This window comes from Zonotrichia leucophrys, chromosome 4 (genome assembly GCF_028769735.1).
Source record: "Zonotrichia leucophrys gambelii isolate GWCS_2022_RI chromosome 4, RI_Zleu_2.0, whole genome shotgun sequence".
In the NCBI taxonomy this organism is placed as follows: Eukaryota; Metazoa; Chordata; class Aves; order Passeriformes; family Passerellidae; genus Zonotrichia; species Zonotrichia leucophrys.
This window is the reverse complement of record NC_088173.1, coordinates 27,123,986-27,151,799: the sequence shown is the minus strand read 5'-3', so window position 1 is coordinate 27,151,799 and position 27,814 is coordinate 27,123,986. Positions and strand designations below refer to the sequence as shown.

At 42.9% G+C, this 27,814-nt stretch overlaps 1 protein-coding gene across 2 annotated transcripts in view; it reads right to left on the bottom strand.

Moving 5' to 3' along the window:
* TET2 (tet methylcytosine dioxygenase 2) overlaps positions 1-27,040 on the bottom strand; it is a 71,196-nt gene extending 44,156 nt beyond the window's left edge. For both annotated transcript variants that reach the window (XM_064710912.1, XM_064710913.1), the window contains exon 1: positions 26,935-27,040. In XM_064710912.1, coding sequence (XP_064566982.1) covers positions 26,935-26,964 — 30 coding nt within the window. In that variant the 5' untranslated portion in view covers positions 26,965-27,040. The remainder of the gene's footprint in view (positions 1-26,934) is intronic.
* Between the last annotated feature and the right edge of the window lie 774 nt (positions 27,041-27,814).

The following is a 27,814-nucleotide window of genomic DNA, read 5'->3' as shown; positions in this document are numbered from 1 at the left end:
TCCTTGTGAATGCAGCTGTCTTGCAGGATACCCAAGCTCTGCTGTGGACTGCTGGTGTTTTGGTAGCCCACTCTCCATAACATCAGCCTGTGCCATTCAGTTAGCAGTCCCATACGTAGTTTGTGGAACCTGCTTAGTCTGCTGCTGACCTCCACAACATCCTGACAATATGTGAACAGTTGCCAGAATCAGCCTTATGAAGCTGAGGTTAGTGTTTTGGAAAAGAAAAAAAAAGAAGTGCAGTAGCAATTTCACCTTGATACTGGACCTCCCTTGCTAAGCAGGTATATACACTTAGTTACAAGGAAAAGCCAAATGCTATAGGAAGTAGGATTCATATTTCCACATGTAAATCCACCTTCCCTTTATGTGAGCTCCAAACCCTCAACACAGAAAGATGAAGTATCCTTATTTGCAGGCACAAAAATCGGTCTTCCTCTAAAGTACTTAACTACATTTTTGTTCAGAGTAAGGAAAGGGCAGGAACTGAAAAGAGTGATCTTTACAGGTCAGGTTTTTATTTATGTAAGCTATCCAGAACACCCTGACAATCTGGGGGATACGCAGAGATATATATAGAAGTATGAATAACTGTATAAGTGAGCATGACGCTGCGTGCAAGCCAGAATACTCCTGAGTGTTTTCAGCCATATGTTTTCTTTCTTCTCTATAGCCTTGCATAGGTTATTCTAAATCCCTTTGGTACTATGGAAAAGAATTTTTTTCTTGCCTTTTATGGTAGTTATTTCAGTGTTAATACTATGTAGTCTGAGACTTCCTCAAAACCTCCTGGTTTGTCTTGAAATTTCCTCTGAATAAACACTTCTGTTAGAATCCCATAAAGCTGTACCTCTATCCCATTGAAGTAGATCGTTCTGCAGTGAGCAGGTTATACAAAAATCTCATTGCTGAAGAAGTAGAAGTGTTATAACATGAGAATGAGTAGATCAATAACCCAAACAGGCTGAATCCAACTCCAGAGTCAGTACATACCTGTCATTATCCTGAGTTATTTGCAAGGCTTTTTAGAACTGAATGCAAATGTAGGAGGTAAGGTCTTTTCCAGGGATTGTGGTACCGTTACTGGTACTTGTGTTCTGCGCATGAAAAACACATGCTGTACTAATATTTAGTATTTCTGAGCTGAAATGCAAATGCTAAATTATTCTGGCTGGAGTGGGAACTATTGCTGATTTGGGACCCATGGTGCTTTCCAAGCAGGTAGTTTCAGGAGCACCAAGCCTCAGGAAGATTAACATTACCCTGGGTTTGCTTTTCTTGGGTGACTGAGAGTTTCAGCAGTGAAACTCTTCTGCTTCACAGGAAGACACTCCCTGTTTGGGATCACAGAGAGGGGTGAGAAGATAAGAAGTAAAACTGACCAGGTCTTTTTGAAGCAACAGGCTTACTGTAATTTGACTGGCTAGAGGACAGTACTTTGGATTTCCAGCTTTCTTGTCTTTTATGGAGAGAAGCTTGATAAGTAATGTTTTGGGGAAGGTAAGTCAGAAATAAAGCTCACAGCAACACTCGAGAAGGGGTAGGGCAGACAGGTGGTACAGTTTAGAAAAATTCTGTGCTGTTTTAATGCATGCTAAATCATGCAACTGCAGGGTAGGAAATTTGTGCCAGTCAACAAGTTTTCCCAGAGAACATTTCACACACAGCAAAGTGACACACACATGAAAGGCTGGAGGGCTTCAGAACTAAAAGGGACAGAAAGTTGGGAATGTGCTAGAACAAGTCCCTTCCTAATTTTTACTTTGGGAAGGGAACTGTTTTGGAAAGAGTTGAAGATAGTTGCAAAGTTTGGTCGCAGGAACTGAAGAGAGAAGTTTGAAGGATATGAAGGGAAGCAGGGTAGTCACACAGGCAGAAAATGTGTAGGTGCTTTGGAGCATGCAGCTGCCAAGAATTGAGCAAGGAGAGTGCTGTATATATCCAGATACAGATGCAGACCTTGCTTAGATTATTCAGATGTCTGGCCTTCTTTGGGAAAAACAGCAGTGAGATCAAAGGAAGTATCCTAAAGGAGGGCACGAATGGATGAGTGAGAATATGAAATGGAGAAGGCTAGATATAAAAAATGAGGTTCTGGACAATGGAAGAAAAAGCTTACAAAAGCATGTTTTGAAATAAAGCAGTTACATTTTTCAACTTGCAGAAAGTGAACAGAGCAAGTGAGAGGTGAAAAAGAGTTTATAGAGGTAAGAAATGAGATAGGAAGTCAAATTTTCTGGGTTTTTTTAAAACTAATCTAACAAAATTGTGAACTTTAGCTTTCTGTGGATGACAGTTGCTATTCTTTCCTTCTAAGAGCTAGTGTGGTGCGACCAAGTGGTAGCAGTGATGGACATGATGAGAAAAAGTTCTCTGGCGTGGCAAAAATACAGGAGGATGAATTTACCCGTCTAGTTAGTTCACAAGATGTGCTGTGAACGCGCCATTCAGAATGATCAAATGGTTTATACGATATCTTTTCTGCGGCACGTGGAACCAAATCTGTGTCCTGGAGTAAGGTCACTACACTGTCAGCTGGGTGACAAACCCAGTGTGAGCATTGACTCATGATTGCAGGCCACGGGCCTCGGGCCAAGGGATGTCGAGCGTGCCCCAGAGGTGACGCGCGCGCTCCCGGCGGGCGGAAGGCTCCCGCTCCTTCGGCACGCCGCCATGCCAGCCCCGCGCCAGCTCGCGGGAAGGCAGCCGGGCTGCCTCCAAGGGAGGGTGACTTGTCTGCCTGTCCAGATGGATACGGCGTTGTGCTGGCAGCAGTGGAAACCTGGCAGAGAGGAGGAAGGCAGTCTGTTGGGTAGCCACTCACTGTTTGTGACAAGCTTTTTACAGAGACTGAATGCTTGCCGAGGATGCCCTGTTAGCTTTGCCCAAAAATATCTGGTATTTTGCAAGAAATAGCGGAGATGAGGGCAGGTGTTGCACTGCTGTGGGTCAGGGAGGCTGCCCTGATTTCAGCAGAGTTGTACTGGTTGTGTTTTGGCTCAAGGTCTGAGCAATGGCATTACACAGTGAGGCCGTTACTGCACTCCTGTAAAATGGTACCATTCCAGATCTTCCTGGTATAACACAGATGTCAGCCTGCCCCTCAAGAGTTCCTGTTAAGATATGTTGCTACTGAGAATTTATTTAGGGTTTCTGCATCGGTTTGAAAGGTAGCAGCCTCCTCGCTGCAGCTGAATGCTTCAGACAATGCCATGACAACTGTACCACACGGTGCCTGCCAGGTTCAGGCAAGGACATGGTGGAGCCCACGTCAGCAGTGAAGCTGCAAATGAGGTAATGTGTTATCAGCAGACAGGTCAAGGCTCTGTGTATCAACTCCTGGAGCACAGAGTGACTAAAAATAGCTTTCTATTACAAGTACCCATTTCCCAAAGAAGGAAATGCTCTTGATTAACACCTTCCACCCCAAACAAACCAGGAATGACTTAATGTAGTTGCTGTACCCCTTTACATCCTGATGGTCTAGTTGGATGCCTGGCTTAAGTGCTCTGCTTTCACCTCCAGAAGGTGACCATAAGAGTCGTATAAAGACCTGAGCAATCCCAGACACAACCCCGTCACCTGACTGTCACCAAGGATAGTATTACAGTTATGCACCAGCCTCTCTCTGTCAGGAATGTGAGTGTCTGGAGCAAGTGTGAAGATGAACTACTCCTCGTGGCTTTTGAGGTACACATCATCGGGTCAGGATCTAGACTACTAAATTACCTCACACGTCAACTTCCTACTCGGGTCTGAACTGTGAACAGAGAAGCCTTTGGCTTCTCTTATGAAACCAGACTTTATACCCATACACAGGCACCAGAAAGATCCCAAGGACATATTTCTATTATTTAAAAAAACCCCATAGTATTCATCTGTAGCTTCTAGAGTGCCCTTAGAAGCTTGTTTTATCCACTAAACTGTAGTGGATATTTTGGTCCTTGCAATGTATGAAGAAGTCTATAGCACAACCCTTCAGTGTGAAGGGTATGAGTCTGTTCTCCCTAGCAGTGTGGAGCAGCATGGACTTGAGGCAAGGGTAGAAGTGAATGAGGTCCAGTTTATTAATATTGGAGGATAAAAAAAGAATCAAGCTTAGGTACTCTAATTGTGGTTTTGCATCTTCATAAAAAAAGTTTATTTGATTTCAGTAGGTTGTTTCTCAGTAGGTTTGTTACTCAATACCTTGTCCATCAGCTCTGATGCTTTCACTCTGGCCAAGCAATTTCTATTCTTTCTGCCCTACTAATTATACTTTTCCATATATTTACATTAGTAAGTCATGGAGTATGCTGATCCTGTCTAATGAGAGTGACAGGCTTACAACTGTGCCACTACAGGCCGATGCAGTCGTCTCCTGAATACACCACTGCTTTGAGAACGTGCAGTAGAGGGCAAAAATGAAAAAGCAAAAGCATTTTGAAAAGGCACCTACTAATAGATACACCAGAAACAAGCATGGTAAATAATTCATAGCACATCTTCTAGTGACCACAGGTATTTTAGTAACACACATAAGCAAGAAGCTTAAGCAGGTCCATTGGATCAGGCAAGCCAAACTCCTCTGCATTTCCATTATTTTACTCAGGATTGGGCTTTCTTTTTTCTTCCTCCTGACTACACACAGTGCAGTGAGTGTAAAAAGGACAATTAAGCACCACTGCTGAGCATGTCTCTTCTTCCCATGCTGCACACCCTGGCAACAAATCAATTTTGTCCTTTGCTGTAAGACTTTCTCTCTGCTGCTTCAAAATTACTTTCCCAGAATCCTCTAGAGCAACTTTTTTTCCCCCTTCACAGTTCATTCTGCCAGTTGCCACTTCAGTAAAAAGCATATAGCAAGCAATAACTTTGTGTTTTCCATTCCCTCTAAAGGTTAACTATAGGTGAATGTTTTATTCTTTATAACAAGTAATTGACATGCATGAGCCAACTTTCTGTTCAGAACATAATTTGTATTCTTGAGAGATCTGTGCGTGTTCTTGTTCATATTGCTTCTTCCCTGCAGGGATCTGGGAGGGGGAGGAGAAGGAGAAGCTTTTAAAGTTTTGCTCACAAAAGTTACAGAGAAAGATCTAGGCTTTCAGCTCCATCAGATAAATGCTAATGTAACTGCACCGTGTACAGTACAGTGGCACGTACTGATAGGGAAAGAACAGAGTAAATAAGGGGGAGGGGGAAGGGGAGAAGTCAGCAGGCAAAAACCCCAGAATACTCAAGTGTTCAGGGAAGCTTGCTGCTAAAATATAAATCATCAGGAACTTTGATCCCAAAGGTTGGTGAGTTCATTAGAAATACAATTCAATTTGGTGGGAATTTAATGCAAGCTTTCTAATGAAAAGTTGACGTAGTTCTTCATAGCCTTATACCTGGGCACTTGGTCAGCATTTGTTCAATTAAATTTAAAGATATGGTCCCAAGATCACTGAAATTGGATTTGTTTCACTCTCTTCAGTGAGTTTAGAATGGAGTTCAAAAAAGCACCATTTTAATGGGGGTGTGGCAGGGACTTTCACAGAGCATACTTTTTCCTATTTTTTTAATAAATCAAGACTCTTCTCATGTGGTTACATCTTCTTGTGAGAAGGTCTTTTTAGAATTTTGGTTTAAAACGAGCGTCAGCACATATGCAACCCCTGTAATTCAGAACATACTTTGCGGGTTGTGGTCTCCTCGGTCAGGCTGATAGGTGTGGTGGGTACAGCTGTGTAATCCTTATGATGCTGGCATCTGTCAGCTGCCACTTTAATTTTACCACACAATAGTGATTTTATATTTTGTAGTAAGGATTTTCAGCACCTTTACAAATGTTTTTTTTCAAAATTAAATAGGCCTAACATCCCCTTTAGCAAACACATTTGAGAAGCTAATGTAAAATCACATATAGAGACTTGATATTCACACTTTAACCTATGAAAGTAGCCCCTGCTGACCAGCAGTAACGCCTTCCCTTAGCTTGTAACATTCAAATTTGTGGTTTTGAAAGAACGAACAATGTCGTTTTACTGAAGAAAATATAATTTACAGGCAGAACTGGGACAGGATTATATGTTAGTTGCACATGATCGTGGCCATTTATGAGATTTAACTAGTAGAGTTAAACTTAGGTTACAGTATCCTCTTGTAGCCTGCTCCTTGCAGTTTCCTGCTGCACCCACCAACAAGCATTCTCCACACACAGATTCTGGTTGTCTACTAAAAAATACTCTAAATACTAAGGAAATAAGGCAACTCAGGCAGACAAAGCCACCCATCTTGTGCAATAAAAGCCTGAAAGAGCACCGTGAGGTTATTCTTTCCACTCACACTTTATTTCAAACAGGTGTGCAAAGGAAACATATCAGAGAGATTTAAATAGGTTAAGCAGACTGTGAATTTCCATCTACGCTTGGTCTAATTAAAGCTATGAACATACGTGAGACTGAGAATTTTGTTTAGAGTAATCCCCTTTTCAAAACTGTCATATGCCAGGAAATGTTAGAAGCAGAGTTGCTTATTCCCCGTGTTCTTGAGCTACTGTTTTTGCCATTTAAATATCAACATTTCTCAAGAGCTTTCAGTTTAAGCCACAGAGGTTTTCCCACAGTAACTTCTGGCTGACTTGTGAGCCCCTTACTCATACTGGTGATTAGTTAATTCCACGAATGCAATTGGATCACATTTAATTATGACTGCATCAATGTAAAAGGTTTCCAGCCCTTTAGGACTAACCCAGATAGTGCTATGAGATAATCTTCCAGAGGCTGTGATCACCAGACTTTTTTCTGCTTCTGCTTGTGTGAAAGATAAGCCACTGCCACCACAGACAAGTGACAGAATGTTTCTATTGCAAGCCATACTAAGCATGGGTTTGTTTTTTTGTTGGTTTTTTTTTTTTCCTGTTGTCATCTTCCTACAAAGAGCTTTCTGCCTCTTCTGACTCATATTCTACCATAAAAGCAGAAATTCAAGGTCTAGGGTGAAGGATTTTCCCAGCTTTACACCATCTCACTCAATATACTTCCAAGCTGTGCACCTCTACCCAGTATTTGCACTTAAAAACAATTAACAAATTATACAGAAAAAATATTTATGTGCTATTTATATACCACAAGCATGTCTTGATGCATCTGCTGAGCTAGGGGAGGGACCTCCTCTTAGATACTGGAAGGATATAAAATGTCCTTTTGGCTTCCCTCACTGTTACAGTGTTCTTCCCAGAGGGCTATAGAGTGAGTTCTTCCATGCATGCATGCATGCAAGTTCTCATGTGATCTCACTGCAGTCAGTGACATTATTTGTGAGATTAAATAATCACCACTGTGAAAAGCACTCATGTTCTTTTTAATGAAAGGGGGGGAAAAGCTTTTCAGTACAGGGACTACAATCCTACATGGAGCAGGAGACAAAGGCCAGAACTGGAAACAGGTGCTCATGGATCACACAAGTCCTTCTGAGGTCACCAAATGGGTCCAGGGTTAAATCTACATACAGACCACAGAACTACCCATTCCCCTAGGGCTCCTTTTGTTGATGTCTGAGGGACAGATTTCCCTCAGCTTTTGCCTGCAAGTTACAAAGATTTCTTTTTTAAGAATTGCTATGTAATAACCTAAAATAGCGCGCCCATCTATCCTGAGTGCAGCCAGGCAGAGTGCCTTCGTAGTATCTGTCATGCCTAAAAATATTCCTGTTATGAAAACGGAGATCTCTGGTTTTGTGTGCTGTGCCTGTGTGTTTAATGTACCTGTAAGTGCACGTGGAGATAGTCTGAGGGTGAGCTTTGTCATCCTCAGAGATGAGGATGCCCAAATCCTTGAATGCTGTACTGAAGGATTATTTAAACAGTGAGCATCATGGTAAGGGCTTGATACCTGTTTCTGAGTATCTGTCTATAGCTCTACTGCTGCACTGTAAATACATCAAAACCAAAGCAGACAGTATGTAAAGTAGAGCAGGGAATACCTCCGACTTCTAGACTTGCTAAACTTGCAAAGCTGTGGGCAGTGGTGCTCATAGTAATACTTCACAGGCATGAGAGAAATACAGAGCAATAAAGAGCAAAATACAGAGAAATAAAGAGCAATGAGGCAGGTTAAGCCTCATAAGTGGGATGGGGTACACAACGGGGATGTTTGGAAGGAAAAAAACTGAAGGACAGAGCAAAGTAGGAAAAATGGACCTTGACTGGTGTGTAGAGGATGACAGTGGCAAGGGTCACAGTGACAAGGCAGAAAAGTGAGAGGTGTTTTAGATCACATGTGGTTTTCCTTCTCTGAAAGTTTTAAGTCATAGAAAAAGCCCATAAAGGAATCAGATATGGCCATACAGAAACAGGAACTGATGAGAGAATTTAAGTCTCAGGGTAGAGGAAAACCCTATTAGTTGTGTGTTTCTCACAGGGTTTTTTTACCCTTCTTGCATTTAAAATGATGTTCAGCTCCCTAACAGAGGCAAATCCTGCAACAGAACCTGCCCAATTTAGGTGTTTTAAGGTACAGAGGGAAGCAGAAAACATAGAAGCACAAATACCTGCTGAGTTTAGGGGAACAGAAAGAAACAAAAGAAAGGATAAAACAAAGAAAAGGCCTTGGTTGTTTCCAGTTCCTCTGAACCTTGTCCAGGTCAGCACTGTTGCTGACTAGTGCAAGACAGGAGTTTCTGCAGGATGCCCAGATTGTATGAAAGGGTGTTTATTTCTCACAAGTGCTATCTTTACATCCAGTGTTGCTTTGAAACCTTCTTTGCTTCATAGTCTCTACAGTTCTCCAACCAATATCTCCATGTACTCACCCTCTGACACTGCTGAAAACTACTTGTAAATTCCCTGGAGGAAAGGAGACAATCAGATGAGGTAGCACTTTCCTGCTCAGTTCTGAACACAGAACCCGTAACCCTTCCAAAAGGACTGCCATTTACCCCCTTGAATAGTTCAAATCATATTCATATATATAATTAACATTTTAAAAGGATTTCTAAAGTCTGTGTCATAGCCTGTAAAATGCTTTGGCACATGCAGAGGAATTTAGGTACTTTCAGGTTAAAACAATTTTGGCAAAAGAAAGAAAACCAGAGGCAGTGATAAAAAGCCCAAATCCTTGAAAGCACATGAAGTGTCCTTCCCCATGCATTAGGCTGCAACAAGTGTGTTGATAGGCAACATTAGATATGCAAGGATGAAGTAAACAAAAAGCCCAAGGATTATGAAGTAAATATTTGGGTGTATTAGCTAACTGTTTGGGGGTGTTTTGCGTTTTTAAATTTGTTTGTGTTAATGTTTGAGTCCAACATGCCTTCTAAAAAAAGATAACTGAAACGATCTGTCTCCTGCCCACAGTCATCTCCTCCATCAATATTTGTGCTTATCTCTCCTCGCATGTTTCATGTTGTTTCAAGCAGCTCTTTAGCAAGCCACAAAAATGTTAACTATCCAGCTAAGTTAAAGTGGACCCCAGCTGAAGTAAATACTCCAGGCATATTATCTCTCTTTTCCATTTCTTGGTTAGTATTCTTTGGGCCTGCTACATGTAGATCAGGAGTCTTTAAAATGTTTAGTGAGGGAACCATGCATTACAGTAACTCTTGCTTTCACAGTGCTGTGTTTCTATAGTAACCACCTTATTAAAGCACTGCAGCCATCTGCTTTAAATACTAACTTCACAAGACCATCAGGACTAGCTTAAAACGATATCACATGTTCATTAAATATTAAAACTAGAAACAAAAGGAAAGAGCTAAAAGAGAGATCTTTTTTCCGGTTCCTTCAATCTAATCTTTGAAAAAACCCCAACACTTATTTGCTCTTTTTAGATAATTTAACAGTTCGTGCCACTGCTTTACGAAGAACTGTGGAAGTGGCCATGCTTGCTGCTGGTGACATAAACTACAACCTTCTGGGATGTTGCAAAAACGAAAAAATGAAGAAAATAGCTTCTTGGGGTAGGCAGACAGTCTGTACATGTTCCCAAGAAGAGATTTTCTGGACCCTGTTTTTGCTGCATGGTACTCTCAGGCATACTGTGGTGAAGTCTTTAGAGGAAGGAGCACACAGGAAAACAGCCAGCAGCAGCTGAGAAGTGCCACACTGAAGCAAACAACTGTCTGCTTTTATCATGGTCTGCTGAAGGGCAAATGCCTCAGAGAAATGCATAATCACTCAGCAATACATTCAGCAGACCTCCAGCTGATAGCCAAAACCATGAGACTTAAACCCCCTATAGAGTGTATCCTTAAGGAGCAGAAGCCTAGACATGGTCCTAATTCACAGAAATGTCTGCTGCTTACAAAGGAACCTGCTTAAGTGACAGGCTGTGATGGCAAGGTCTTTAGATTAAGCACATCCCCTGTCTTTGTTTCCTTTCAGTAATTTGAAATAAATTGGCTGCTACCTTCTTTAAATACTGTCTTTCTTCAGACTGTGCTAGAAAGCCAAAGGTAGCTCCTTAGAGCCCTTCTCTTTCTTGAGTGTATGTTATCTAGCTCACACTCCAGAGTTAGTTGCTTTCACTGTGCTTTTACCTCCTGCTCCCTCATTCTGTGCTGCCTGTTTTGAGGCCCTGACCCAGCACAAGTTATTGTATTTGGAGTCAGAATACATAGGAACACTCATAATTTGCAAATTTCATCTGAAAATCTGACTGGAACAAGAAAGAGGAGAAGTCAGATCTTTCCATGGTCAAACCATACACCTCTGGCACTGTAGCTCAAGAGAAATATTTTCTAGTGTTTTGAATTCTCTGTCTTCATTCACTACAGCTTAACAAAGCCATACATACTGCTAAGATTAAGTACTGTGTTCATCTGTTTTTCGCACTTCTCTTTACTGCCACATTGAGCAAGTGCCTACACTTAAGCTGTTCATTGTATTGCCCAGATCTTCTATGGCAGAGAACTCTTTGCATCATGCAGAGAAAAGCAGCAGCATGCCCAGATAACACAGGCATGGTCCTTGGCCAAGAAATGCACATTCTGATGGATCACCAGACCCTCACAAAAATGTGTAGTTACTTAAGATCCCCCCCACTATGCAGTTCCTCCTCCTTGATGACACTAACTTCTCTGTTTCACACACTAGCTTTTCTTCTGAAGTTCTTAGGGTGTTCCTTGTATTGGTAGCCTGAAGGCAATGTCTCAAGGCAGGAACAATCATGAACAAAAACACTGAATGAAGAACAGGACTTCCTGGAGTTAAAGTGAACATCAAACTGGGCAGTTATGTCAACATTTTTGAGAAAAAAGACAATTTTTGCACAGGCTTTTTTTTGTGGCTTTGTCAGACATTATTTTTCTTCTTTAGCCTTGGCAGGGCTTCAACTGGAATGCTTTATCTATCCAAAAGGCAAAAATCAAAATGAGATGACCTGGAAGAGTACAGAATCTCTATTAGCAGAGCTCTTCTAGAGCAGATTATACACCTATTTATCAAAAGTGCCAGTTTTATGATTTAGCTGACTTGGGAGAAGAAGATGGAAAAAAGGTCCTTCCATGACTATTTCATACAACTGTTAGGAACAGCTTGTCCATCTTTCTTACTGCTGTGCACTGGTACAGGGAAAGGCTGTTCAGTACATCCTGATGAGAATTTTCCTGGGTAAGGGTGCAAGCAAGTTTGAATAGGCCAAAAAGGAGTTCAGAAAGGAAAGATACTGGCCACTCTTCCCCTCAAAATTAAACTAACCCAAATTGTCCACATCAAAACTTTACACTGAAACATGACATTCTTTTCGTGTAGCTTCATGGAAATTGCCATTGTTGAGACAACTATAGCCCATGTTTGTGGACCTGCAGCAAGGCTAAAAGAATCAGGGAAAAAAAAAGAAAAAGGCTGCCAGGATAGTGAAACATGAGTAGAAGAGAAGGTCTGATTTTGCTGCTTCTGGTGTATCTCTGTTGAATTAATGAACCAGGGTTTCTGCAGCTTGGCTGTTAAATATATGCAGCTGCTTTCTTGCATTGATATATAACTTGACTACTAGAAATAGGGCTTTTGTCATATTTTGAAGCTTTGGAGGTTGGCCATGGCCAAAGCCAGGCTGGTGGGCAAAGCATCTTGTAGGACTGAAAGACATGGGAAGAAACCTCAGGACCTCGCTGGTTTAATCCTGTGTATATGAAGAAGAGCTATGGCTGGTAGGGTTCAGCCATCTTTTGTTTTTTTAAACTCACTCTATAAGGGAGATTTTCTTGCTTTCCTAAGAACATCTCTGGGCACTTTTCCCCAGTATTGTAAAAAATCTGAAATGCTCCTTGTTCCTTTCATTGTTTTTGTTCTCTTATTTACATGTTATAGTTCTTATGACTCTTGAATTTACAGGACTTATATTTTTAAGTAGGGTGATAGGAAACATTTTCTGCCAGTGGTTTATGCTGAACATGTATTTAGGAGGCCCATTGCGTGTTCCCACCTTGCCTTTGAGTGCTGCAGGCAGTTGTTAGTGTAACTTAATGTACTGTCCAGCAGGTATTCTGTACATTTTATTCTTTGTGCACAAAACCAATAAGCAGTTGGCCTGTAAAGGAACCATCTTCTGTTAAGAAAACAATAAATAAGAGAAACAGGAACAATTTGACCCGTCTGTGTACCTCCTAGGTCAGGAAGTCCTCTTACTACCCCATTCAGTGCTTCAACTTTTGGAGCACAATTGATGTGCAATTCAGATCCTATCCAAGATTCCCAACTCCAAGAGACATTAATACAGAACCTTCAGGTAAATACCAGAAGTGTTTTTTCATCTCTTCTCCATCTTCCTTTGCTTTTTTTGGTAGATTGGCTTTTCAGCGTGGTGAGGAAAGAGAGAGTATTGACTGAAAAATATGAACTGGCAAATAATCTCTTGCTCTCTCCCACACACCTAGGTGGCAGAGAGAGCTGTGGCTGGGAATAGTTGTTTATTATGCCAAGGGATTTTCTTCCCCAAACTGTGCACTGTCATGACTGTAGATCAATCCATCTAAATATAAGAAAAATCAAAAGTCCTAAGTCTGTTCTTTGGGAGTTGAGTAAAACTCTTTAGTAAGACTTGTACCTGTGCATCTGAAGACATAATTAAACTTTAGGTGTGCCTTTTGCTGAACTTGTTAAACAAGATTTCCACTGCTTTTTTACCTGGAGGACAAACCCATGAGAGAGTCTGTATTTATTTTGAGATACTCATCTAAACTGACACAATGGCGGTATTCACCTGTAGCATACAATGGTAATCTTACACTGTTCCCTTACCTCCTGCCCCCAGCTAAAAGCATTGAATAAAATAAATTTCGTCATAAGCAGCACTTTTTCCCTTATATTCTCTTCATTGGATGACTAAAAGAAGCTCTTCATATAATGTAAGAAAATATTATAAACAATGAGAACATTCTCTGAGTAAGAGATTCACCAGACAGAATTTGTGTATCTGTATAGTCATTACACAGGTTAAATTAAATGTACTGGTAAAGCCCACAGACATCACAAATACCAATAATCTAGTCCTTGTAAACCTCAGTACTCTCTGATTCAGAATGATTTAAGAAGTGCTTTAGGGTTTCTGAAGAAAGACTCCAGAGGATGTACAATGATGTACCCAAGAGGAAAACTATATACATTAAGGGATGACTTTACACTAAGGCTCTAATTCTCCATTCTCCCACTCTGCCCATACTTGTACAGTTTCACAGTAAGGTGGAATTGCTTTCCTCAGGCAGGAGAAATGCTACAAAAAAGCTCTTGAATAGGAACACAGCAGTGACCTATTTTCAGTACTTCCATTCTTATTTCTAGGTCTATTATATCCAGTGTAATGAACATTCAGCAGTGAAAAAACAACAATAACTGACCAAGTACATTTGCTCGCGTTCTAAATACAAGATTAAAAATAGTTAGGAGACTGGACAAAACTGGCAATGGGTCAGGGGCTGACCTGCAGAGCAGTTCCCCAGCTCAGGTGAGAGCTATCAGAGACCTCATGAAATAATCTAGTGACCAAGCCAGAGTGAACATGTGTCACCCTCTCTCGTTTCATTTGCTTACATAGCGAAGAATCTTTGCAGGAATTTTGACAACTAATGTAGAGCTGCCATGGGTATGATTGGAAAAGATGACATCTATACCTAGAAAAATTTTATTCAGTAGTGGGATTGAACTGTGTTGCAGAAGAGGCATGGAGAAGCTCATAGTGTGTCTTTCCTACAGGCTTTATCATTATGATATTTACAAACACTGTGATGTATTACAATAGAACCAAAAGAACTACAGCCTTTTTACCATCTCATCTGCTTCTGAAAAGTCAAACTTTCTATTTGGGAGGAGGAAAATAATTTTTCGTCATTTAGGAGGCTTTTTCAAAGCTGAGATTAAATTCTTCAATTCCAAAAATGAAAACTGGAAGTGATTTTTAACAAGGATGGGTTATTTTTGCTCATTTCACAGTTTTTTCAAGAAAACTGATTATCTTAAGCAATCACTCACAGTTATAGTACCTGTCTTCCTCCACATACGTATATTTCTGAGAGAACTACAAGAATCTAAAAATCTGTCAAAAACGAATTGTTGGATCATGTACTCCACTCTACTATAAACTGCTAATTTCTAGAAAGCACGCTGGTTTGGAGTACTTTGGCATACAATACAAACTTCTTTTAAGAGCTTCAACGATGAGGAAGGAATGCTTTTTTTTTTCAGTAGATGTGTACTGTAAAAATACATGTGTGAAGATAGAACATGGACATTTGACAGTTGAACACTCAGTGCTTATTTTGCTGAAGCAGCATTTCTGTATGCTTTTTTTTCTTAAGGCCCATGTCAAAAAACCAAATCAGCCATATAGTGGTATTCATGTTTTGTAGATGGAAGTGTTTAATTTGAAATTACTAAGGCAATCTTCTTCCTAAATGGATGGTCACAGCCTGACTACAAAGCATTCATTAGTGCTTGAGTGCAAGTGTTAATAAAGGAGTAAAAAAGGAACTGTCAGTCAGGAACTACATGATCGTGCAGTGTTCTTTTCTTTTAGCCAAAGTAATCCAGCTTTGCATTTCCTTCCCTTGTGAGAATTTTATGTGCTGAGTTAGTTCACTGCAGAAACGGAGTCAGAGTGTCGAAGAATACAGTCACTTCTATCCCTGAGTTGCTGAATCACTTACCCGCCGCTCCTGCTAGTTAATAGTAGCTATTTTTAGTTTATGGTGGAAAACGCTCTCATGGTGGCAATGATACTTCAAAACAGTTTGGGAGCAAAATCATCTGCTTTGAACATCTCTCAGAGCCTGTGTGGGTACGAGCACCTCGCTGTTCGTTCCCAGCGCTGACGATCTAGGTCAGCCTGGCGCGCGGGATGTGGCACTCGCTGCCTCTTTCATAACTGCCTGGAAGAGTTCTGGGGTCATGTTTGTAAACACTGCTGCCATGTGCGCGTAAGCACGTGGTGAGACACCGGCATGACCTGGAGTGCCGAAGCCAAGAGGTAAAGCTTGGCGCCAGGGTGATGTCGCTACGCCAAGCAGTGCCAGCGCCCCGGCTGGCGCACGCCCCGTGCAGCCCTGGGAGCCACCACGGCGCGGTGTTTGAAGGGTGAGTGGGAACTTTTGCCTGAACGTGGCACACGTGGATGTGTGCTAGTGTTGATGGTGGCCCCGCAGGTTCGTCTGTCAGTGTAAGCAAATGGCAGTGCTGAATTGTTCTGAAGAAAAATGGGACTCCTTTCTGCCCTAAGTCACTAAAATTGGAGCCCACACGGTCCCAGAACACAATGCAAAACTGTGACTCTTAGGGAAAAGAGCTGTATGAGGGCACATTGCCAAAGTTACCAAAATGACTTCAAAGACACATAACAGAAACTTCGTGTCTGTAATAGCTTTTTGCTGGCTTTGCACTGATGAAATTAAGACCATGTTTCAGGCGTTTGAGGAAGTAGCTCCTAAATTATTTCTGTTTATCAGTAGAAGTTGCGTGATATGGCCAGTACAAACAAAAGTCACGAGTCTTTAATTTCCTCTTAACGAGAAATAAGCAGATTCAGCCACCCAAACCTATGCAAAGTTTCATCTCACGCTGACCACACACTTTATGTGCTTCAAGGAAAAAAACCAAAACATGTGACAGGGGGAGCAGTCTGTGGTCAATGTCCCTCTCCATTGTAGGGGCTCTGTTTCAAGCACAGCTGTAAGTCTCATTTGCTTTGACCTTTCCTGGGGGAGCTGAGAATAGGACAAAGAGTTAAAGTATTACCAGTCTCTGCTGAGTCTGCACTTCTCGGCCAGGCAAGCCAGAGAGGCGGCTGGAAGAGGGTGTGCTCGCAGCAGAGGGCGAGCAGGAGGGGGTGCGGGGAGGGAGAGTAAAACAAAAGGAGAAAAATAAACTGTGCACACCCCGAAACAAAACAGGGGAACAAGTGCAGAAAAAGTGCTCGTCTTTGAAGAATGGGAACTTTTCTGTTTGTTTCCCTCCATGTAGTTATATCTTGTTATCTGAACTCAAGGGACGGTAGATATATGAGTCCTTGAACTCTGAACCGGTGAGGAGAGTAGCAAAAGTAAGTGAATGCAATTTTAGCTGAGCAGCTGGAAAGAAACAGGCTTTGTCTTTTTGTGCCTCAGCTATAGGAGGCCATTTAATGCTGCAACACACAGCTGTTCAAACCTCTTTCTTACTGTATGCCAGTGGCCTGCTAAAACAAAGCAGAACTAAGTAAGTCTTCTCTGAGTGACAGTGCAACTCTGGTTTTAAATACTAGCTGCTCTGAATTATTTGTGTTTTGTTGAGCCCCATCTCTTAAACCTGGACAAGACTTGGTCCCTGGTTTGTTAGTGGGAAATGAAAAAATTAAAAGTGTCCATTCATTTCCACAGGCTTTTTGAAATCCTGCCCTACTGTAACCGTTACCCAATTCCTTAGTAGTGTTTCTGGAAAGCAGAAAAGTACCTTCCTCACTGTTGTGTGTACATCCAGCTAGCGCTCTCCAGTGCTACTACACTATCGAGCAATGAAGTTTCTATTTTTGACTCACTGTGGACAACCTTGCTCTAAACCCCTGGCCTGAATATTGCTTAAATGTAAAATGAGTAAACCTGAACAAGCTAGCAGCTCCACAGCCCATCGGAGCCCTGCCTTCAGCCACGACTGCTGCCAGCAGCCAAGACAGTGGGTGAAGCACAGGAGCTCTCCCAAGCTGCAGCGTGGCACCCAGCGGTGCGGGGACACCCAGGAGGGTGTTTGTAAACAGCATGGCCACATGCACATGAGCCGCGTGGGGCTGGGCTGGCTGAACCTCCAAACTGCTCTGGGGAGAGGAGCAGCTGCGGGACGCAAGTCCCAATGCTCCACTCCATCTTTTTCCACCGCATTTGCAGTGCTGTTGTATCTCTAAACATGCAGGGAAAAATCCATCTGTCCTTCACGGTCAGCTGCAGCTGCCAGCATCCAGAGATGCTGCATGAACTAAATTACATATTGGATTTTATTTCCAAATGCAGTTCATCATGGATTGTATCACAAGTCCATGAATGTGCTGAAGTTAAATAGGGTGTTTGGTTAAATGCACTATGTAACCAGGCAGGCTGAGCTAGGACTGTGATCCACAGCAAAGGAATTCTCAAAGGCCAGAGACATTAAAGATTACCATCTCCAATTCAGGTCGAGGAGAAGAAGGTGGACTCTTGAACAGAAAGCTATGAATGCTGCTATGGTTAATGTCAGGTCAATGCAGGCTTGTGCATCCCATCTCCAGCAGAGAGATTTCTGACAACAAATTAAAATTGGTTTTATTTTGGTATTTTTTCCTCCTTTGAGCTCTGCTACCAAGTGTGATGGCAACATGAAGGTTTGTGGACCCTTCATTAGTACCTTTAATTGATAAAACAGATCAAATGGGAATTGTGTGGTAGATTGGAGCTGATGTACATGAATGGCTTGCAGACTGTGGGAAATCTTGCCTGAATGAATAGGAGGATCAAGGGTATTAAAGGGAGTTAACTGGAGTACCTACTTAGAGAAATGTCATAACTATTTCACACACTGTGATTAACTGACACAACCTACTATTTTTAATTATTGTTATTTTAATTATTTGTTTGGAGGTACATGGAGACATGTACCATTTTACAGTGCCAGTAAAATGGAGATAACATTCTTCCCTGCATCCTTTCTCAGTTGGAGTGGAGGGTTTAAACAGTGCCACAAAGTAAAAAGTCATCCTTTTCCCTGAGGAGATTTATTTAATTTCCTGAGTTGTTTTAGATAAGCACGGCTGATTTAGAGGTCTGAAAGTTTGTGCAGCAAAACCAGAACATGTTGTCAATCAACAGAAAATGCTACTGAAAACCAAATTCTAAAAAAAGTGAAAAGTGTCTAGTTTCTGTTTCTTAAAATTGATACTTCTGTTATCTTAGTAAGCAGAGAAAACGATCAGTAAACTTCTGAATGAGCAGGAAGGAGGGTAAAGCACTGGGGTTTAGGAGATATGGGTTCAGTTCCCAGCTATACCACAGCTTTCCTGTAGGTCTTCTAGGGTTAAGAAAAAAAAGGCACAGAAATGAATGACTCCAGCAGGGTTTGTACCACATTGCATGATCTCTGTGTGCTTTGGCTCTCAGTTGTTGCTTATTAATTTTATACCCTTTCTCTCCTTCTTTGCGTGTTTTGCCTGCTCATTAACATCAGCACCCTGGGGAAAAGGCTGCAGCAGTTCTGCTTAGGAACTCCTCTGAGACACACACACACACACACACACACACACACACACACAGTGCAGGCACTAATAGCAGCTTTGCTTTATTTACTGCAAATATTTAGTTTTTTGAAAGGGAACTGCCTGCCTCTGCTATAAACAAGAGTTACTAACACTCTGGCCCCTTGTGTGCTACCAGACCCCTTTTCTCTACCTCTTTTACTGAATTAAATAGTAAGACAGAACAAAAATAGCTTATGTTTGTACAGCCCCAAGCACAGTGGGATTCTGTTTCGTGGCTGGGATATGAGGTGCCTCCTAATGTGCAATAATTAATTTCACTCTATCCACTCTCCTTATATTTAGAAGCATCAGAGTTGCCATCCTGAATTAGACTCATGCTCCAGCTTGTCCAACAAAGTATCTCTAACCAGCTCACTGTTTCAAGAAAAAGCAGCTATTCTGTTTTTCTGTTAGCTAGACCCACTCTTCCAGAAGCAAACTTCGTATTCATCAGCTAGAGACATTTTATAGCAAAATACATGTTAACTTGCAACTGCTTTGAAAAGTTGGGGTTTCTAACTAAAAATTTGGTTTTTAGCTTCTATACCTGTAGTCTTTCCATCCATTTCTTCTCCCTGTCCCCACAAAAAACAAACAAAAAAAGAAACCCAGAAGACCTACCATTCTTTTTCTTTTTTCAATACTACAGAGTATATGACTGACTAGGTGCCTCACTGCCTCAGGTGTCTCTGGTATAACTTTGCAAGCCCAAGAAGAATGAATAGAGCTTTGTGAAAATGGTAGTTTGCAGGATCACAAGCCAGCTGACATTGGGAAAAAAAAAGCCACCTATACTTAATGTATTGTCAACTGTACAGCAGTGGAAAAATAGATAGAAATCTGTGTTTTCCTGCCTGGTTTCTCACTTCTCAGGCAGTACATAGAGTAATAGAAAGAAAACAGATCAGCACAGTTCTTGGTTTTGTTACTGCTTTCTCACACCTACAGAAGCTTCTGTGCATTAGGGATTACAGGGAAGCAGAAAAGTACAGGTCTGAAGTTATTTAGGAAAAACAAATGTTCCATGTAAAGTATGGAAAGCACTATAGAAACAACAGAGAACTGAAAGGCTGCTGTGTTTTTCTGCTTTGTGTGGTTTTCATCTTTATGAATATCAAGAGTGTTTTTCCCTATTTGGTCTGTATTTTCACTTGCTCCTAGGTATGTGATGTGTACATTTGCAATTACCTGTGCATGCAATGGGAGACACGCTACCATACATTTTCCTTCCCACAAAATGTCTACTAGATACACAAAATGAAAGAATTGTCAAATCTGACCCTTTCGAGTTGTTCAGCTTTCATGTTTTTGATTTTTAGTGTTGCCATTTAAGTAATACTTCATAGCTGTTTTGGGGAGACAAACTTGAAATTAAATAGAAAAGCAAGCAAAGGAGTGCAGAGGGAACAGAAATTTGGTAAGCAGAAAGTATGTTAAAATTTGTAATATGTGTGCACACATACTACTGCTCCATATCCCAAGAAGAGGTGAGTCCCATGTATTTGCCAGCTTTCATAAGTTCTCTTTTAGGGATAAATTGCATTTGTTTTATTAAGCTATACATGCACTTGGAGCTTCATGGAAATACCTCACTTCTGTGGTCTTTAACTTTGGGAAAGCAGTAGAAACTCCTGTTTTACTGCAACAATTCCTTTTCCTCATTTTACCGTGAGCAGGAGAGTCCAATGCTACTTGCACACAAGAGAAAATATGCAATCATTCTTTTCTCCTTTTTGCTTACATAAGAGCTGAAAGAGTTTTGTGTCCTTTGGCAAGTATAAAAATTTTATAACTTCAAAGAATGTGACTTCAAACACAAGTGAAGTAGCACTGAAAGAACAAACAGATTAAACAAAGATGGAAAAAAAGCATTGGGGGCATGAAATGGGGGTGAGTATTGCATGAACAGTTGTCTTTCATTTGAAGATGTTCATTTGAAGGGACAAATCTGGAAAGATGCTGAAGGACAGAGAAGATGAGGGCAAAACTCTCCCTCCAGAATCAGGCCCAGGGTTAATGTTTACCCTTTGATCCCTCTAACAGTGCTAGAATTGGCAAGAGAAGGAAAAAACAGTCAGCACAGACTCAGGAATGCCTTTGTCACGTATTCTCTCACATGCTTTACTCTTGCTTGCTACCTTCTGCTGCCCAGACAGTGCAAGAGTAATGGAAACTGTGGGTCAAGAAAAAAGGCCAGAAAAGAAAATGAAAAGTGGTTGAAGAGCTTACTGAAACAGAAGCAGATTCTGGATATGACACAAATAATTTTATCCTGCAAATGAGAAGACACCACTGCAATGTAATTACAAAATTACAGTGTTGTAATAGACATCAACAGAAAATGGGAGTAACCAATGTGAACATACAACTGCTAGGAGAAGCCATGTGTATAACAAGATCTGTGATCAGCCTTCCTACTCTGTTGCATTACAGTGAATACAATGACTCATCCAGACAAATTCAGAACGTGGAAGAGGCATTTCTACCAACTGCTTCCTTGCTATGAGGAGAAAACAGATCTTAGGATTCATTTTGTAACGCAAGTAATGTGCTTTGCACAATGTTCTGAGTGTTTCCTGCAAAACTGCCTAAGAAAGTCTGAAAAATGTGCACGGGACCAGAAAAGGAGCATTAGAACCTCTGATAATAAGGTCCTACAGCACATGCAGGGCATAGGCTTCAAGTGTCTCTGAAGACCAGAACTGGCCTGACAGGTTTGGTTCAGGTCTACAGGTGAGAGCAGGAAACATGTTGTCAGTTGTGTGCTTCTGAGCAGCTACAGTGCATTTTCACAGAATCACAAAATTTTTGTCTCTGCAAGGAATCCCTAATAATTAACACAATTAGCACCACTTTTCCCTTCCTTTTTTTTTTTTTTTTTTTTTTTTTTTAAGCAACAGCTTGGTGGCATTATTCATTTGGTTGAGTAAATGCAGAAATTTCCACCAAGCTTCTTACATCTAATGGAGATCCAGAACTTGCCTTGCAGTGGTATAAGCTTTTGTAACGGCAACGCCTCTTTGTGTCAACATGTCTCATTAAGTAATAAAGACTTTCAGCTATTTGACTTTACTCATAAAGTTAGTAGGATTCACGATTTCTTTCTTGTTCTTTAAAAAGGGAATTGTTCTAGTATCCTAACAGGCAGTGAATCATGCTTAATTAAGGAAAAAATATATAACCATTTACGGTGGGATTCTTATATTGTAAAGAGCTGGTTTGCCATAAAACCTTTTGGGACTTAAATAAATTATACATTTTTAAAAGGGGAGGAGGGGCACAAAAATAATTTGAAACCTTTGCAATAATTCCCTTAACCCCCATCTCATACTTCAGGTCAGTCTGTTCCAGACAAACCCATCAGCACAGCCCAGACTGTGCTCAAGTGCAGAGTAAAAAAAAACAACAGCATTTGACAAAGGCTCCAGTGGTCTAGAATGCACCACAGATGCAGAAAGCTCAGCCAAAACACAAACTATGATATGAGTTCTTAAAACTCTGCATTTTTTTCTGTCCCTCTCCTCCGCTGTCGGAGGACTAGGGACATTCCTAGAACTCTGTCCTCAGTGGCTGCGTCAGGGCAGCTGCTGAGGATGCTGGGACACTGTTTGTAAACACTCAAACCACGTGCACGCAACCACATGGAGAGTCATCGTCCTGACCTAAACCTCCCCACTTGGTAAGCTGGGCTTTTGCTGCAAAGGAGCCAAATCCTTTCCCAACACGTTGTGACTTAGAGTACTCACGCCAGGACACTGGAACACAAACTTGGACTGCTGATGCATTATTGGAAAGGAGATTAGGCAGAAGAGTTGTTTAAACTTTAGTCATTAAATGTAGAGTTTAAGGACAGGGTAGCTCATGTAGAGTGCTGAAGATGTTCTTTATACAGCTGCAAAAATTCAACTTAAACCTGGAAACTTCCCCTCCCCCACGCATACACCTGGTAAAACCAATATTGCTATGCTGGGAAAACATGCGGAATATATTTGAGGTTAGAGGTAATGCTGTAGCACATGCAAAGATTATTTCATGTTGTCTAAATTGCATCTTAGTATTTAATCAGAGTGCAGCTGGTACTGCCCTGTACCTGGGGAAGACACTTCCAAGGGGTATTTGATTATTGAGATATTCCTGGTTATCCTAGCTATCTAAACACTCACCTGCTCACTTCTTTGAAACTGTCTGTTGTGGTTTAACAAAACTTTGTACTTGATTAGGCTTAAAATGCTGAATTTTCCTTTCTTGCTGAACTTGAGCATTGAACAAGCCTATTCCTTTCCACACTGCAACAGAAATGCTTCCTGCATTAACATTTTATTTTTTTTTTAGTAAGAGGAAAAACACACACACAAGGAATTAGGTCAAATACTGCAAGCCTTTATTTGTCTGTAAGAATAATCCTTCTGGGATTTCTTGCCATATGTATACTATAAGGCAACAACACTCCAACTTGGAATCCTCGCCTCCACAGAAAACTTTGCTTTTTAAAGAAGCCTTAATTTTGTTCAGGTTACTAAGATGATTCAGCATTCTGGAAGGTGTTTTAGAGATGAACAAGCCTGCTTGAAAAGACAGAGAGGAGTCTAAATCTTTATGCCTTTTATTTGTTAAACTGTTTTTCAAAGCATGGCAATTGTCTTTAAAGTTACCTCAGATTTAAAATTCTTTATTGTGAAAAACTAGTAGAAAACTCTTTTTGATCCACCTAAAAGTTAGGACTTATTTTTTCCTTTATTTCAAGAACAGTATGAGATACATGAGTAAAATTAGTTAGCTGTTATTTCTATTTCTCAGACCTTGTTTTTCTCTACCTTCTTCCTCCCTGCTACGTAATGCAAAGCACATTCCCAGTATTTTAATCCAAACAACCTTTTTGGGTCAGTCATCAGCTGTCCTTGGGATTAGTCCAGCTGATGCTGGAGGGTCAGAATTTTATTCCTTAACCCCACCATCTCTGCATCCACCCACTGAGCAGTTTCTTAGCAAAATGGGTGATTTTCCATATATATATATATGGGAAAATCACACACATATATATAAATATATATTTATATATATACAGATTTTTTTTTAAGGAAACTTATCAACCCTAAGGTAAGGCAGAAGTGATTTCTTTTCAATGGATGACTGAGAGGATGATTACTCATGGTACTTTCCATTTGTAAGGCTTTATTATCTAGGATTATTGGGACCAGGTATGCAAATTGAACATGTAAGCAGAGATGATGCAGTAGCAACCAGAACTATGGCAACTTGTTAGTAGTTACTTGTTCAGTGTTCAAAGGCTTATTTCTGCTGCAGAATGTCACTAAATGAGTAAGATGGTACTCACTGCCTTATGAAGTAAGGGATGGGAATAATGCTGCAAGTGTGATTGATTCATACAATTCTCTTTTTGGCTTTCAGCCATGATGCAGTCATATGCTTTATCTCTGTCAGACTACAGCTTTCTTTTTTTTCAATAATGAATCATAGTACATCCCACTCCATTTCAGAACCAGCACATTGCCTTTCAAAATGATGTCACAACTCTTAATGCTGCTGGCTGACTGCCTTAACAGCAATCAGAGTGCTGGACTAAATAAATACTGTATATTATTTGCCAAAATAATTTGTGGTTGTGTTCTCCAGCACAGTTTCCAAGATAACCACCGACTCTACTTGAAACTTGGCAACTTTGTTCTACCACTTTCAAGCTCCAATTGTGAAGCTAGCTTACAGATGCTGCTACCATGCCTAGAGCTACTGTGCAGCAGCCCAGTGAGAGAGGCAGGGGGGTCACTCCCTGTGACCAGCCAAATTTGACAGCTCTTCTGGAATTCCACCTTGAAAAATTGTCAGCTTTTCAAAAAGGACCTTACTTGGCTCCTGTCAAAACACAAAATACATCTTCCCCTTGGAACTAAATGGAACAAGGGATTTAAAGTCACTGCTAAGGTACACTGATAAAAACACTACTGTCCATGCAACTTAGGAGTGAAGCACTCCCTGTAAACCTGACCAGAGTCAGTAACATTAATCCAACATGACCTTCATGTTTTTTCAAGCAGCAGATTTGCTCCAAACTATGGTTAGGGGTTTTTTTCCCCCCTTTTCTTCAGGGCTATTTGGCTCTTGTTAATATTTAAGAGAACAGTGTGGAGGACACAGGCCAGCAGCATCTGAAGTGCTTGGGCAAGAAGCAACAATCCCATCCAACTTTGGCAGCTGAAATGTCAATTTCAGCAGCAGCTACAGGTTCTCCCAATTCCACATGCAAAAGCCAAAACCTTTACAACCTCGTATTTCTGCTACCCAGTGCAGCACTGGTACCAACAAGAGACCTTCGAAATCTGTCCATCATAATAACTCAATAACTCTGCAACAAGCGCACATTTCTTGTTCTTTAAACAATGCTGACATGCCAAAGTCTAAGACCATGTGCACTATATAAAAACAATATCAGTTTTTCTGGCTAAAAGCCACCACAATGAATCACCACAATGCCAAAGTTCTCTTTAAAAACCTTACTACCAACAGTGATAGTTCTGTAGATTCGGGTGCCTTAGTATCTCCTGTTTAGCCTTGTCTTCTTTTGAAGATTTGTTCGGAATGGGCAGTACAAAACCACTTTCTGAGGTTCCCTGGATGCATTTACAAAGGGGTTTTTTTATGCCACTTCCCAAAATGTGACAACTCTTTCCACTGAAATATGACTTTTGAGTTCTTAATTTCACATTAACAGCAGTTTAGTACCACCACCAAAACACTGTTGTTTTCCACAGCTTTACATTTCCCTTTTTCCCTCCTCCCCTCACCCAGGCTTCTAGATTTAAATGTTTTCTGACTTCACTGGCAGGGGTCATTCTAAGCTTTCCAGGAGAGACAAAACACTGCCTAACAGAGATTTTTTCCCATTGGTTCCAAATGGTGATTTTCTGCGGGATAAAATACAAGATGGGCACATTGTTTCAGAGAGTTAACAGCAGCAGCCAGATCCCGCTGTAACTCCAGTTTAGACATGACTATTGATCATTGACTTCTCCCTGTTGAGTATCTTCGGCAACCACGTGCTATTTTGCACTTTGCAGCCTCCAAAGTGCTACAGTGGAATACACACGCAGATACACAAGAGAACGTGTGACTGCACTCACCCCCTGCTGCAGTAAATCAACCTGCCATTAACACGCGAATGGAACGGCCTCATTACCCGATAAACAACACCCACTGACCTGCTTTCACTAGGGACACTGTTATCTGCTCATCTCTGAAACTCTTCAACTTCACATTGAAAGGAAGAAGAAAAGAAAATGATGTTGAACATATATTCGGAGCTGCCGATCACTGCTCAAAGCCTGCACATTGGCACGCCGCTCATCATGGAAAGCAAATCTTGTGATGAGATCTTAGGCTGCAGCGTTTCGATGAAAGCACGCTAGACCGCATCACTTTTCCCTTCACCTCATTCCGAAAAGGAAAATTACTTAGCAGAAAAGATTCTGCTGAATTTCCATCACTCAGACCGCGAGCCGAAAAGCGCCCTTTTAACTCTGGGCAAGAGAATCAGTGCTGATGTCTAAGGGGGTGATTTAACGCCGATAAACGCCGCGATGCGAGCGAGCGAGCGCACACTGCCGCGCGTCCGACTCAGGCGCGGCGAGGTTGTTGCTCTTGTCTGTCATCTGGCGGGGAACGAGCCTGACCTCGCCGAAAGCGTTCTTTCAGGGAAACACGCTCGGGAAAGTGATTCTCCTTTTCATCCTGTGGCCACATTGTGCCCCGACGGCGGGGTTTAGCAACGCGGGCGAAACACGCGCGTGGACCATCGCACGGAAAACGCGAGGCCTCGCTCCGAGCCCCCGCCTCGCCCGCACGCACTTCTCCCTCCCGAGCCCCCGGCACCGCGCTCCGCTCGCCGCCCCCTCGCCCTCCCCGGCCCCGCGAGCCCCCCGCCTCTCTCCCCGGGCTGCGCCCGCCTTTGTGTCCGCCCGGGGCCGGAGAGCGGCACAAAGCCGGGGCGCCTCCGGCCGCCGTGCCCCGTCCGCAGACAAAGGCGCGGGGAGGGGCGGCGAGGCGAAGCCCGGGTCCGGCCCCGCGGGGAGGGGGCGGCGGCGCCCCGGCCGCCCCTGTCAATCAGCAGTGTTGGGGGACCCGTGGCGGCGCCCCCTCCTCGCCGACCCCCGGCGGCGCGGCGCGGCGCTGCCCCGCGACACCTCCCGGCGGTGCCGGGCGGGGAAGGCGGCCGGCGCGGGGATCCCGCTCTGACCTCTGCCGCGTCCCTCAGCCTCGCCGACATCCAGCACGCACAGCCCAGGCGCCGCGCTCCCCGCTCCTACAGCGCCGCCATCTTGCTTCCTTCTGCTCCTTGGCGAGCGCGGCCGGGCCCCCGCATCAATATGCGCGCGGCGCCCTGACGTCGGCGCCCGCCCCGCGCACCGCCCCGCGCGCGCGGCACGGCTCCCCCCGGTCCCCCCCAGCGCGCGGCGCGGGGGCGCCCCCAGCACCGTCACCGGCGCCGTCCCCTCTCCCGACCGCGCGGGGCTTTTTTCCCGGCTGCTGACGCTCTTTCGGCCTTTTGGGGATTCCCACCCCCGCCCTCTCGCACCCCTCCGCCTTTTCTGCTTTCGCCGGTGGGTTCGCGGGACGCGGCGGGGCGGAGGGTACCGCCCTCCGTGCGCCAGCCCCCGCCACCCCCCGTGGGACACCCCCCGTGCCGCATCCCTCCCGTCCCCGGGGGCCGGCGGCACTTTCCCACGGCCCCGGGAACCCGTCTGCAGCGCGGGCTGCTCTCCCCGGCTGCGGCGGGAGGCTTGGGGGTGCAGCTCGGTAGTGCGCGGTGGCCGGCTGACAGAGTAAAAGAAACGCCAAGAAAGAAAAGTGGAGGGAGGGGGGGGATCGACAAAACCTCCTCAGGCTTCCCCATAATGAAGCCCTGTGCCCTTAGACATCGGGCTGCCAGCGGCGATTGCTCAGCGCGGGGTGCGCTGGACACTCGTTCCCAGGAGCGCCCGCAGCCCGCGGCTCGGTGCGGGACGAGCGGGACCAGCGGCACCGTTCCCAAACTACAGGCTCGGGGCTCGCCGCAGGACAAACGGTGTCGTGCCCGCGACAGCCGGAGCCGCAGAAGGAGGTCCGGCTGCCGGTCC